The 12,573-nt window shown below is 44.0% G+C and overlaps 3 protein-coding genes across 3 annotated transcripts in view; 2 read left to right on the top strand and 1 right to left on the bottom strand.

Moving 5' to 3' along the window:
* Positions 1 to 2,992: 2,992 nt before the first annotated feature.
* On the bottom strand, positions 2,993 to 3,741 carry LOC105057111 (em protein H2). The gene is made up of 2 exons (XM_010939581.4): positions 3,518 to 3,741; positions 2,993 to 3,421 (listed from the first exon to the last, which is right to left on the bottom strand). The coding sequence occupies exons 1-2, from the start codon at positions 3,630 to 3,632 to the stop codon at positions 3,264 to 3,266; spliced, it is 273 nt and encodes a 90-aa protein (XP_010937883.1). The 5' UTR covers positions 3,633 to 3,741; the 3' UTR covers positions 2,993 to 3,263.
* Positions 3,742 to 7,886: 4,145 nt separating this feature from the next.
* On the top strand, positions 7,887 to 10,259 carry LOC105057113 (probable protein phosphatase 2C 32). Its single transcript, XM_010939582.4, has 4 exons — positions 7,887 to 8,409; positions 8,964 to 9,311; positions 9,458 to 9,637; positions 9,749 to 10,259. The coding sequence occupies exons 1-4, from the start codon at positions 7,915 to 7,917 to the stop codon at positions 9,908 to 9,910; spliced, it is 1,185 nt and encodes a 394-aa protein (XP_010937884.1). The 5' UTR covers positions 7,887 to 7,914; the 3' UTR covers positions 9,911 to 10,259.
* A 458-nt stretch (positions 10,260 to 10,717) lies between these two features.
* LOC105057358 (mitochondrial succinate-fumarate transporter 1) overlaps positions 10,718 to 12,573 on the top strand; it is a 72,001-nt gene continuing 70,145 nt past the window's right edge. Inside the window, exons 1-2 of the mRNA XM_073248311.1 lie at positions 10,718 to 10,763; positions 10,830 to 11,170. Of these exons, the coding sequence (XP_073104412.1) occupies positions 10,718 to 10,763; positions 10,830 to 11,170 (387 nt within the window). The remainder of the gene's footprint in view (positions 10,764 to 10,829; positions 11,171 to 12,573) is intronic.

Raw genomic sequence — 12,573 nt, 5'->3', positions numbered from 1 at the left:
TGGAAGATTATCCTATAATCTTACGTGTCGACACAGATTGTCAATCCAAATATCCATATATGACTTTGCTATTATTATATAGATAAATAGATTTTTTTTATCATACAATTCATATTTTTATTTTTTATTTAAAAAATATAAAAAATAGATAAAAAAATAAAATTTGATATATAGCATTGTGAAAAATTATCTTATAATCTCATGTGTCAATATAAAATATTTATCTCTAATATCTATATATTATTTTATTATTATTATATAAATTTTTATGTTTTAAATATATAATGTCTCAGTCAAAATAGAATAAGCTGAACGTTGCCGCAAGACTCATCCTTGTTGGAGGATTAAGTGATGTACAAACGAGATATTTCGTTATAGCACTGTCAGATTCACATTACACAAGATAGTGGCTTTTTCAATTTATGCACGTCCATGGCTTCCAATAAACTTAAGAATTCACTTTAAATTGAAAATTCTGTACTATGAAACTTATATGTAACATGACTAACGTGTTATTTGGCATTCGACCATAAGCATAACAAGTTGCAAAACTTATATGATAATCCTGACTCGGATCATCGGTCTTTAGATAGATTCCCATGAAGGAGTTGGCAATAGTATAAGAGGCCTGAGGTCCTTTTCCTTATCGATGCGCTTGGTTGTGCGGCATGGTGTTTCCTCCTCTTCTTTCATCTTTCCTGTGTTCCGTTTGTTCTTGTGGACCACAAGAATGGGATTTAGTTGGTGACAGCAAACTACGCATAATATTTGGATAGTGGCTGCCCGTGTTTTATTTGCCATTAGGATGGCGTTTTCTTTCATGGCACCGTTTTGCACCGGCTATAATTATAAACAAAAAGGATGTGGCCAAAAGCAAAGCCACGCCCGGCAAAACGCATTGGTTTCAAGGGATAACTTACAGTATGTTGGGATGGATTTGGGTAGCATGAAATCTACGAATCCTCACACATGAAGAAAAAAGAAAACAAAGAAAAAGCTGTGAAACTTACGCATCACCCACTGTGGTCTGTGGTTCTCCTTTGCTCATCAATCATCAAGTTCTTTATTCAAAGCGAATTAAAAGCCCTCCCCTGGATTGGCAGGGACGAGTAAGGAGTTAATAAAATACCATAGGTTGAGTCATAAAATTGACTTCCTGCAACCATAGTGTCATTTTGCCTGATTCATGCATTGTTGATCATGGAACGAGCTATAAGAGATTAAAAAGGTGCTTAAAAAAGGCAAGACTTTTGGTCGTGGTGTCCATTTTTTAATTGGAAGGAGGACCAATTTAAATACAGTGGGCTAACTTTGATAAGATGCTCTCATGGGATGTAACTGTGCAACAAACAATGCCTTTTTCAGGGGCCCAACTAATTAGAAATTTAGATTATCAATACAATGAGGAAATTCACAGTGTTGCTCGATTATCTGAAGCCAAGTCCCACAGTATATTTATAGTTTGCTTCACTTACCATCAAGGAGAACCATGGAGTCTGGGTAGAACCAGTGGACTAAACGCAAGGGCCTGCCAAGAATATTCCATTAGCTTACTACTACTGGCCATCACCTGATACGAATGTATTGTTGTCCGAAGGCAAGCTCATTGACAGTCCCGCTGTACCAGCAGACATATGGTTCGGCCACATTGACCAGAGATCTCAATATTGCATAAAAGTCCACCACTTTTTTAAAAAGAGAGCAGGATAGAGATTGAAACTTTAATTACCCAGGTCCAAATATGCACCAAAGAAGATTCAAACTTCAGAACCCTAATTGCTAATCATATGGATGTGCCACCGGTATAAGCCTTGGGGTCAAAGTTTGATATAACATGAACCGAGTTAAGAAGAGATTAAGATTTTATTTTATTTTATTTTTTTGGGAGGGTCATCTTAAAGTAAGCGGTGATGAACCATACATATCTGATTCGCTAAGAGACTCTCATTGCCGTTGCTCAGAAGTTTCAGGTCTATTTTTCTACCGCTACAAGTTCACAAGTTTAAAGCAAGACCAACTTCTGCAACATGGCCTACTAATTACCAAGTTTATGACAAGCTAGTCAAATAGCCGTGGCTCCAAAAATCAAGTTGGTCCAATCTTAGTCATCTAACGAGCGGGGACGTGGATACCTAATCTAAATCCGTAGACCCCATATATTATGGCATTTTATCTGCCTTCCATCAGAGGGTTTTGATTGGGAAGAGTTAGTCTGAATGGCTCTCAGGCCAATCAAACTAAATCTCATTCCGATTCGAAAACAGAAGAAGAATGATTTACTCTCCCTAGCGATTTAAATCTCCATCCTGACGATTCAAATCTTCATTCCAATTTCGAACCAAATAGCCATTTCGATTCCCATCCAATCTATACGGATTCCAGCCGCAAACCGAGCAACCTCCTTGATATCTGTCGCTGTGGCCCAAAATCTCGAGTTGCAAACCAAAGCCCTTATTAACAACACATTTCCCATATCTTATTAATTCATGCAATGATGAGATGATCAGTTTTGGGCCACCGAATCTGACACAAAATCAGTAGTTTAGATTCCAAATAAATAAATTAAGGCATACATGGATTGACATGACTATCCGCTTGTTAAATAGACTGCTTTCAGAGAAAGATGGCACTGGATCAAACCAAATTCGATCAGTACAGACTTCAAGGGGGAGGAGATGGATTATCACCCCAAACTCGAACCTGTATGATGGTCCAGACATATAAACTTTGAATATGATGATGCAAACTAGAGCACGTTAACATTAATTCGTTTACAATTGAACTATAAACGACTAGTCCGACTACCTATCAGGATGATTCTGACCCGATGCATTGTTGCCTAAACACTGGAAGTAGTTAATGCAAGATATGTAAAGCAGACGTTGAGCCCATGCTTCACCTCACATATAAAAGACTATTTATGCAGCCAAGATACTTCGCCGATGCTTCAGCCCACATATGGATTAGATACGCTATACACACTATCAATGCATTGAAACCAAGCAGCAAGTCACACTATCAGTGCATTAGAACAAAGCAGCAAGTCACGTACAAGTAAGGCTAACGAGGCTCGAGATGCCTGCTAAAGCCCTACCACCACATAAACCCAACACCAAACAGAGGAAACCCAACGGCATCCAACTATGACTCAAACACAAACTAAACAAACCCGTCACCAAACAAAAGAAACCCAACGACACCAAACAGAAACTAAACCATATCTTATTAGTCAACACCCTACGGTCTAGACAGAACTGCGCGCTCTAAGACCTAAACTTGGCCTCGTCGATATCGACCCCTTCACGCGCTGCGCGCTCCCCTCCGAACTCGTCCATGGTGCTGAGCCCGCCCTTGCGGCCCATCTCCTGGTAGCCCTCTGTCCCCAGCTGCTCCCTCCTCGTTTGCCCTCCACGGCTGCGACCTAAAACTCCCACCAAATAACAGCATACACGTCAACCAAACCTTTGACCATCAGGAACATAATGAAGTGATCAAATGCTTCAGAAATTTAAGGTACCTTCAGCCAAACGCTCTTGGGCCTCAAGGCTCTTACCGCCGGTCCCACCAGGGACCACAGTCTCTCCTTGCTTCGCCCTGGCATCGAGCTCAGCCCTCTCCTGCTGAGTTGCCATCTCTTGGCTCTTACCAACTACTGCTGACTCTCTAAAAAGCAAGCGAAAGAAAGAATACGTATTTATCTCAATCTGATGCTCCACCGACGTACTTTCCTGGGCTCAACGAGTGGTTTCTTATAGGGGTGGGGGGCGGTGGGAGGTGGAAGGAGATGGCGCCACGTTATAGGTAGACGCGGAGGGACGGGAGAAATTGAGACGTGTCGCGGTGACACGTTTGGTGCTACGGTGAAACTTGGAAGCTGGAAGTAGAGATACGAGGGTCCTGCCTTCGTGTTGGTCAGCGATGGATAAGTTTGGCTTGGTGCCTCTCTAGGGATTCCTTTACAAGCGCTTGTTTGGCTACGCCGGTACTGAATTGAACCCACACGGCGGGTTTGAGATTGATCGTTGGAGCCGATCCGGCTGGAGACCCTTCAAACAACATAGTGAAATAGTATATATGAGATAAGCAATACGTATCTAGGTTCCCTGCCTCTGCTTTTATAGAGAATTGAGTATAATCCTGGAAGAGTTAGATTCGACCTTGCTTTTATAGAGAATGAGTCGTAATCTTGGTGGAGTTGGATGAGTCCCAAGTACAGAGGAGAGCTACCTTTGGTTTTTCTTATTTTGATCCGTCCGCGAGTCTTCTAGTTCAAATAGATCTTTCTGTGTGCCACAAATCAGGCTATCACATATGTTACGAGTTGCCAGACATTCTAACAGTGGATGCTGAAATTGGGGTTTGAAAGTGACGGCTAATAGGTTTGGAGATGGGGGGGGAGGAGAGAGAGAGAGAGAGAGAGCTACTTAGGGGTGGCAGTTGGGTATATTTTTTTCGATTACCCATCCCATCCATCCAGAATCCTAAGATTTGTCTAGCAATATTTTATAGAATTTGGGAAGGATTTGGAACCTAAAATAAAAACTTATTTGAATTTGGGAGTTAACTCTTGGGTTTCCACTATCTCAATCTGATTATATGGATGTTGTAAATTTTTATAAAAATATATAAATAATTTTAATTGAAATATTTTTTTGTTAGACTCATTCTCTTCATAGTCCATACCATAGTATACAGTACTAAATTATTCTTGAATAAGTTGTGATGTTGTATTGTATCACGTTACTTTTAGATTATTGTATCATATTACTTTTACATTTTAACTGACATAGTATTTGAATTAATTGGGTGGGTCCGGATTGAATGGATGGGTTTAGGCACTCGAATAACTCAACCCAGATAAAGGTTGATCGGATGGATTTAGAGATAGATTTATTATTTTTAGCGGGATATATTTTATATTTCTGAGTAATTTTGTAATTAGGGTTGGGATAGATTCGGATAGTAAGATTTTAATTATGGATTCAGATACAAATAGAGTAAATTTTAAGAGTAACCTAAACCATTGCCATTTGTAGAGCTAATATGTAGTAGTTCTATTTAGATCCCATATACATTGTGGAGAAAATCTTTTGATATTATTATATTTATCTATCCAAAGATGTTGTTGGGTACAAAATACCCACGGCCGAAGTTCTCAGCAGGATTAGCCCTTGCGAGCTCCGTCCGAACCCCTACAGGAGCCGGGCTACGTCGCCAACTTCAACTGAAGAAGGACTCCGCCCGAACTCCCACGGGAGATGGGCTCTGTCCACAGCTCCAACCTCAAGAGGGACTCCGCCCGGACTCCTACGGGAGCCGGGCTCCGTCCTCGACATCAGCTGCCGGTAAGCCTTGTCCGGACTCCTATGGGAGCCGGACTTCACCTTTGATTTAATTGCAGGAAGACTCCGCCCGGACTCCTACGGGAGCCGGGCTTCGTCCTCGACTCCAACGGCTGCAGACAGATTTCGTCCGGACTCCTACGGGAGCCGGACTCCGCTGACAACTTCAACCGCAAGTAGACTCCGCCCGGACTCCTACGGGAGCCGGGCTTCGTCCTCAACATCAACTGCCGGTAAGCCTTGTCCGGACTCCTATGGGAGCCGGACTTCGCCTTTGACTTTAATTGCAGGAAGACTCCGCCCGGACTCCTACGGGAACCGGACTTCGCACCTGATTTTGATTGCAGGGGACTCCGCCCGGACTCCTACGGGAGCCGGGCTCCGCCCACGACTCCAACCGCAAGGAGAACTCCGTCCGGACTCCTACGGGAGCCAGACTCCGTCATCAGCTCCGACCGCTGCCGAACTTCAACCGCAAATAGACTCCGTCCGAACTCCTACGGGAGCCGGGCTCCGTCCTTAACATCAACTGCCGGTAAGCCTTGTCCGGACTCCTACGGGAGCCGGACTTCGCCTTTAATTTTAATTGCAAGAAGACTCCGCCCGAACTCCTACAGAAGCCGGACTTCGTCCTCGACTCCAACGGCTGCAGACAGACTTCGTCCGGACTCCTACGGGAGCCGGACTCCGCCGACAACTTCAACCGCAAGTAGACTCTGCCCGGACTCCTACGGGAGCCGGACTTCGCACCTGATTTTGATTGCAGGGGACTCCGCCCGGACTCCTACGGGAGCCGAACTTCGCACCTGATTTTGATTGCAGGGGACTCCGCCCGGACTCCTACGGGAGCCGGGCTCCGCCCACGACTCCAACCGCAAGGAGGACTCCGTCCGGACTCCTACGGGAGTCAGACTCCGTCATCAGCTCCGACCGCTGCCGAACTTTAGCCGACGGATCTGCACTCCCAGGCAGGCCACAATAACGGCCATGATTCTACTCCACTCCCTGCGGCGGACCCTACGCGACCCCATTACTCCCTGACAGGCTGTATTAACGGTCATGATTCTGCTCCACTCCCTGCGGCGGATCCTGTGCGATTCCACCACCCCCAGATGAGTCACGACAGCGGACGCCGCTCCACTTCCCGTGGCAGGCCCCACGTGGCACACCCCGATGATAGCCAGGGTCCACCCCACTACTCTCTGCAACAAACTCCGCCTGACCCTAGGCAGCTCGCTGCCAGACGGTTACAGATGTCGCTATCAGGCTACCGCCCCCTCCGCCTATAAAAGGGGGCTCCAGATACGTTATTCAATAAGCTCTCATCTTTCATCTAAAAACTCTGCTAAATTCTCCGTTCGAGCACTCCATTCTTGTTGAGGCAGAGAACTGACTTGAGCATCGGAGTATCTTGCCGGAGCAACCCCACCTCCGGTTTAGACTTCCTTTGCAGGTCCCGGCGGCGACCGCGACTTTCTCGACTCCAGCTTCTCCGACGCAAGCGGATTTTTGCACCAACAGATGTTATCAAGGATCACGTGGAATTATGAAATATATCAGCCAATGATATATATTGTCAAGGAAGATCTTGACACCATCGTTGAACTAAACCATTAATTTATCCATAATTTGCCGATTGAAGCATGTATCATAAGTTTTTACGGAGATCTCTTAGCCAGACTCCCCACTCCAATGTTTCACCCACCAATTGGGTTGAAGTTTAGTGGTGGTATCTCTCCCTGATTTAGCTACACCTATACCAGAAGAAAATAAAGTGGCACCTGATACACAATTATACAATAACTATCAGAGTAGAAGGCTCGTCCAGGAGGGGTATAAATGTACATGCATTAAGGCAGTTTCGTCGACGGTGTAGCGATTTATTACGACTTAACACGGTTCATGCCAGGCAAAGGAATATAAAAAACTCGTGATCCAGTGGGATAACGTTCGTCCCCCTTCCCGGCGCCTCCAACGGTTACTTTCCTAGTCCGCCTCTTCTCCAACGGTCGCTTATGCTATTATAATTTTTCTTATATCCTGGTCTCCCAGCTGTCCACAGTTATGACTCTGTAGACCAGGACGCAGGACCACCGCCATTTGAACAAAACACAAAACAGCAAAATAGGAATACACAACGTGACACCCCAAGTCCAGACCAAAGTGGCGTCATTTCTTCAGCTAATTCTTATTCGTGGCACTTTCTTCGTCCTTCATTTCCCTGTTTCGCGTTTAGAAACAATAGCTACCCTCTTGCTTAACGTCCAATGGACCGCGTCGAACATTTGAAGAAGCAAAGATAAGCTCCAACGCTTCTCTAACACGCGATATACGGAGATTTGGACTCCATTCCAGGCGCCACCATGCGCTCCATTCAATGTCCCTTCATATACCATCTTCTTATCCAAGAGCAGCGGTAAGTGATAAACCAGAACGGAAAAGTTGCACGTCATTTCAACCGTGTGATTGGAGTTTCTCTTTGTAAAAGCGAGTTCAGGAGGGACATTTGAGTCCCACCCCTGGGGCTATAAAACGCTCTACATGAGGGGAAGGGGGAATTCAAAAAGGAACGATGTCTTGTTCCGTTGCGATATCGAGCTCTCCGGTGTTCTCGCCTTCTCGGATCCCTCTTTCTTGCAAGAGCTCCCCTGAAACCCTAAGCCTAACCGTAGCGCAGCACCACCTCCATGCGTCCGAGGGCTCGCCTTCTGCATCGCCGATGCCGTGCTCCACCTCGCCGTTCCGGTCCAGGTCCCAGAGAGGGGCGGCGGCGATCAGGGCGTTTAGGGCCGTAGACTCGTCTTCCCCTTCTCCGCCACCGACTTCATCGAGTTCGGGTTTGAATTCGGTCAGGATTGCTTCGCTGCTAAAGAGGAAGAGGCCGGCGCGGATCCATATACCGCTCGCGGAAGCCTTGACATTCGCCGCGCCGGTGGGGTCGGACGGCCAGAGGGAGGTGGAGGCGGAGAGCGAGCGGTTCTCTGTGTACTGCAAGAGGGGAAGGAAGAGGTTGGAGATGGAGGATCGGCACAAGGCCGAGCTCGATTTCCATGGAGATCCCCAATTGGTAGTTACTCGTTTGTTTTCTCTCTTTTCTCATCCATTTTCCTTTTATTAGCATTTTCATATGAGCGTTCGTTCAGGGGACGGAATTGGAGACAAAACTATACTTTGAAAGTTTATTTGATCAAAGTGAGATTTGCTTCGGTTTTAGCATATATTTCCTCTGTTTTTATAAAATTACTAGCTATCGTTTTTTTTTGAATGGAAGGGGAGAGAAATTGGAAGTTTTCAAACGTTCCAAACTTTTTAATGATTCAAACGGGAAGGTGTTTGCCGTCTCAGAATACATTTCTTCTGTTTTACAAGATCACAATCTATTATTTTTATAAAAGAGAAAAAAGGGAAACTTTTCTAGCGTTTGAAATTTCTCGACGACGACTTGAAGGCGGGAAGCTTTCAATCTTAGCATACATTTCTCCTGATTTCAGAAAATTGGAATCTGTCATCTTCGTAGAAGGGGAAAAACTTTTCAACATCTTCAAATGTTGGTAATCCCCGTCTTGTTGAACTCAGAAGACGTAGTTAATTAATCAATCTATTTATTTATTTGATGAACAGGCATTCTTTGGAATTTTTGATGGCCATGGTGGTAACAAAGCTGCTGAATTTGCTTCGGAGAAGATGGGTGAGCGTATAGTAGAGGAAGTTGTGATGAGAGGAGGAGAAAGCTGGGGCGAGATAGAGGAAGCAGTCAAGATTGCGTACCTGAAAACAGACGCCGAGTTTCTAAAACAGGATGTGGGAGGAGGCACTTGCTGTGTCACTGCCTTGATTAGAAAGGGTGACCTTTTCGTTTCCAATTGTGGCGACTGTCGTGCTGTTTTGAGCCGAGCTGGTACGGCGGAGGCTCTCACATCTGATCACAGGCCTTCACGGGAAGACGAAAGGGAGCGAATTGAGAACTTCGTAAGTCATCTTTAAATCATGAATTATAAATGGTTCACTAAGTTGGCAATGGGAGTCTGTTAGGTTGGGCTTCATCATCTTTTTTTACCGTAACTCTGTAGCATTATCACCCATTGGCTTACAATTATGAGCTTTATGCCGTGCAGGGAGGCTTTGTGGATTACTGCCGAGGAACGTGGAGGTTGCAAGGCTGCCTAGCTGTATCCAGGGGAATTGGAGATTCACATCTTAAACAATGGGTTATACCAGAGCCAGAGACTAAAATTTTTAAGATAGAACCTGATTGCGAATTCTTAATTCTGGCCTCTGATGGGCTATGGGATAAGGTACCATTTTGCTCTTGACAATTTTTTTAATGGCTATCTAATCTATCCTCTCATGTGGCTCTTCTTGGATCAAAAGCATGACGTAAGTATTCTTCTTCTCTAATCTTCTAGGTAGGCAATCAGGAGGCAGTTGATATAGCTCGGCCCTTGTGCATCGACACTGAAAACCCATCGCTGCTCTCTGCTTGTAAAAGGCTTGCTGATGTATCTGCTGCTAGAGGTTCGGTGGATGATACCAGTGTTATGATAATAAAGTTGCAGCATTTTGTCTGAAGCTATAGCATTTTGAACCATTCATGGTTTCTTCCTTGGCCATTTCTATGAACCTACATTCCAGTAGCGGATATAGATCGGAAGCAAAAGAAGATCAGATTTTCTTCTATTTCTTGTTCCGCAAGTACATTTTTTTAATGAACTTGCGGGGGGTTATTCATGGGGATTTGGACATCTTTTTGTACCGAGATAGATGTAATGAGAGGGGGAGAGAGCAAGAGAGGATAGGAATAGTGAAATAGAGGTGCAAGGGGAGAGGGGAATACCGGGAGTTGGAAGGTGTATTTGGAATAACATAATAGGTAAATTATAGAAATTCTTTTGACATTAGAAATAAATTATGTTTATATTCTTTGAAAAATCTGGATTTATCTCTTTAAAATTTATTTTTATTTAATATTCAGACAGTTAACTTCGGAAACCAAATATCATATCAATTTTTTTTTTTAAAATAGTCAAAATATAACAGCTAGGATAAAAAAAATTGTATGTATCCACCTCTCTTCCTCTACACTCAAGGATAATTTAGATTTTTTTCTTTCGAATGGGATGTTAATTTAACTCGATGTAAAAATAGATTTTGTAAATTATTAGATATATGAGTAATAAATATAATTTTTAGGAAAGTTTATGTAATTTACTCTAAAATAATGTTTTCAATTGGGAAAACGAAGGCTCTAATATTCGTTTGCGAGTTTTTTTTCCGGTAAAACGGATGTATTATATTTTGGTAAAACGGAAATCCTACTCTCTCCGTTTCCTTCCTCGCATTCCCACTCTCTCTCGCCGCTGCCCCCTTCGTTCCTGATGGCGGGCGGACGAGAGTCCTCCACCGGCGGCGGTGGTGGAGGAGGCCGGCAGGCCTATGCGGCAACGGACGCGAGGAGCGCGCGGATGGAGTCGATCCCGCCTACATGAGGGCGGTGGCGGGGTTGCTGGGGGAATCGTCGAGGCAGCAGGCTGCAGCCGATCGACGTGATTAAGACGCGGCTGCAGCTGGACCGGTTCGGGAACTACCGGGGGATTGCGCATTGCCGGGCGACGGTGGCGAGGACGGAGGGGGTGCGGGCGCTCTGGAAGGGCCTCACCCAATTCGCCACCCATCTCACCCGCAAGTACGCCCTCCGCAGGGGCTCCAACGCCCTCTTCCGGTCCGTCTTCAAGGATTCCTCCACTGGTCACCTCTCCAACCGCGGCCGCGTCCTCTCCGGCTTCGGCGCCGGTGTCCTCGAGGCAATCGTCATCGGCACCCCCTTCGAGGCGAGCCTCTTTCTTCATTTTTCTTTCTTTCTTAAGGTTATTTCTTCTGTCAAAATGATTCGGTTCTTTAAGGATTTCCTTTATTTCTTGTTTTTTCAACTAATATTTGCCGCGTTTCTCCGTTAAGGTTTTTTCAGTTCTTTGATCGTTACCGTTACGTGAGCAGCCTGAGCAGATGGCAAGCGATGATGCAACTTTCTTTCGGACGTTTGCCACCAGGACGTTCGATTATAGGCCAGAATGAACTCTTTTTGTTGTAATTGTGTCGACAACCTGTGGAATAGGATCGTAATGAATTGAATAGACCACCAGTTGAATAGGAAACTCCAGTTTTGTTCCAACTCTGACCTGAAATCTGAAAACAAATCTAGGTTTACCATAACTGGACCTCATTTTCCGCATGAGTGTTGAGTTTAGATTGCTTAACATTAGAAGACACTTCCATTGCATTATCGTAAAAATCTTTAGGCCACAAATTAATCTGCTAACTATGAAGGCTCCTGTATCTTTGCATATCAGCTGATCTTGCAATTTAGATTGGTTTGATGGATACGATATTAATTCTTGTTGATGCATACGCCAATTGTAGACCATGGTTTTTAGGTAGATTTTTTTTGTGATGGGGCTGACTTGCATTATAGATGCACTACCATGGAGAAAACTCAGACTCGTCAGTGATTGGACAAATCATACAGTTCAAAATATCTGGTTTTAGAGTGCATTTACGGACTGTCTAGATTGAGTAATCATGATCATCCATCTCTCATGTTTAAAGAGTTCCAGTGTATCATATTTTTGGCATCATGCATGATGATTTACGCTTTCGAAACTTTCTTGATTTGCATGTTTGTTCTATGTAACAAAAAATGCTTTTGGACTGGCATTGGTAAAATTAAAGGTGCTGATAAGAACGTGCTTCTATGCTTGGAACTGGTCTTCTTATTCTTTCACGTTCCATGGGAGCTTTGCAATCAACAATTGTATTATGTTTCAAATTTCAGGGAATCCATTCAAATTTACTTTCAAAAAGATCTTCTAAGTAAATTTTCATTGCAACGGTGATACCACGTCACCGTTGTAACAAACTAATCAACAGTCGAAAATGAGTGAAATACGTGGGGCAGTGTAGGCTATTATCCACGGGAACCGATGAAATACACGGCAACTGGTAAAATATAAAAGTTTTCATTTGGTTTGTTATAGATTTGATGTGGTATCACTTTTGCAATGAATATTTTTTTCTTCTGTTGTTGGACTCAAATATCCAACGATTGGATGAAATTGATTCATATTTCTAGTATATGAAGAGGGTACAAAACTCAGTATTAGGCATGCTTGTTGAAGATGGAGATCATAAAAATTGTTTTTTCCTTCAGGAAGGGGTATCAACTATTGTAGGTGAA

Source organism: Elaeis guineensis, chromosome 14 (genome assembly GCF_000442705.2).
Source record: "Elaeis guineensis isolate ETL-2024a chromosome 14, EG11, whole genome shotgun sequence".
In the NCBI taxonomy this organism is placed as follows: domain Eukaryota; kingdom Viridiplantae; phylum Streptophyta; class Magnoliopsida; order Arecales; family Arecaceae; genus Elaeis; species Elaeis guineensis.
The sequence above is the reverse complement of the archived record's forward strand: the minus strand, read 5'-3'. Positions and strand labels throughout refer to the sequence as shown.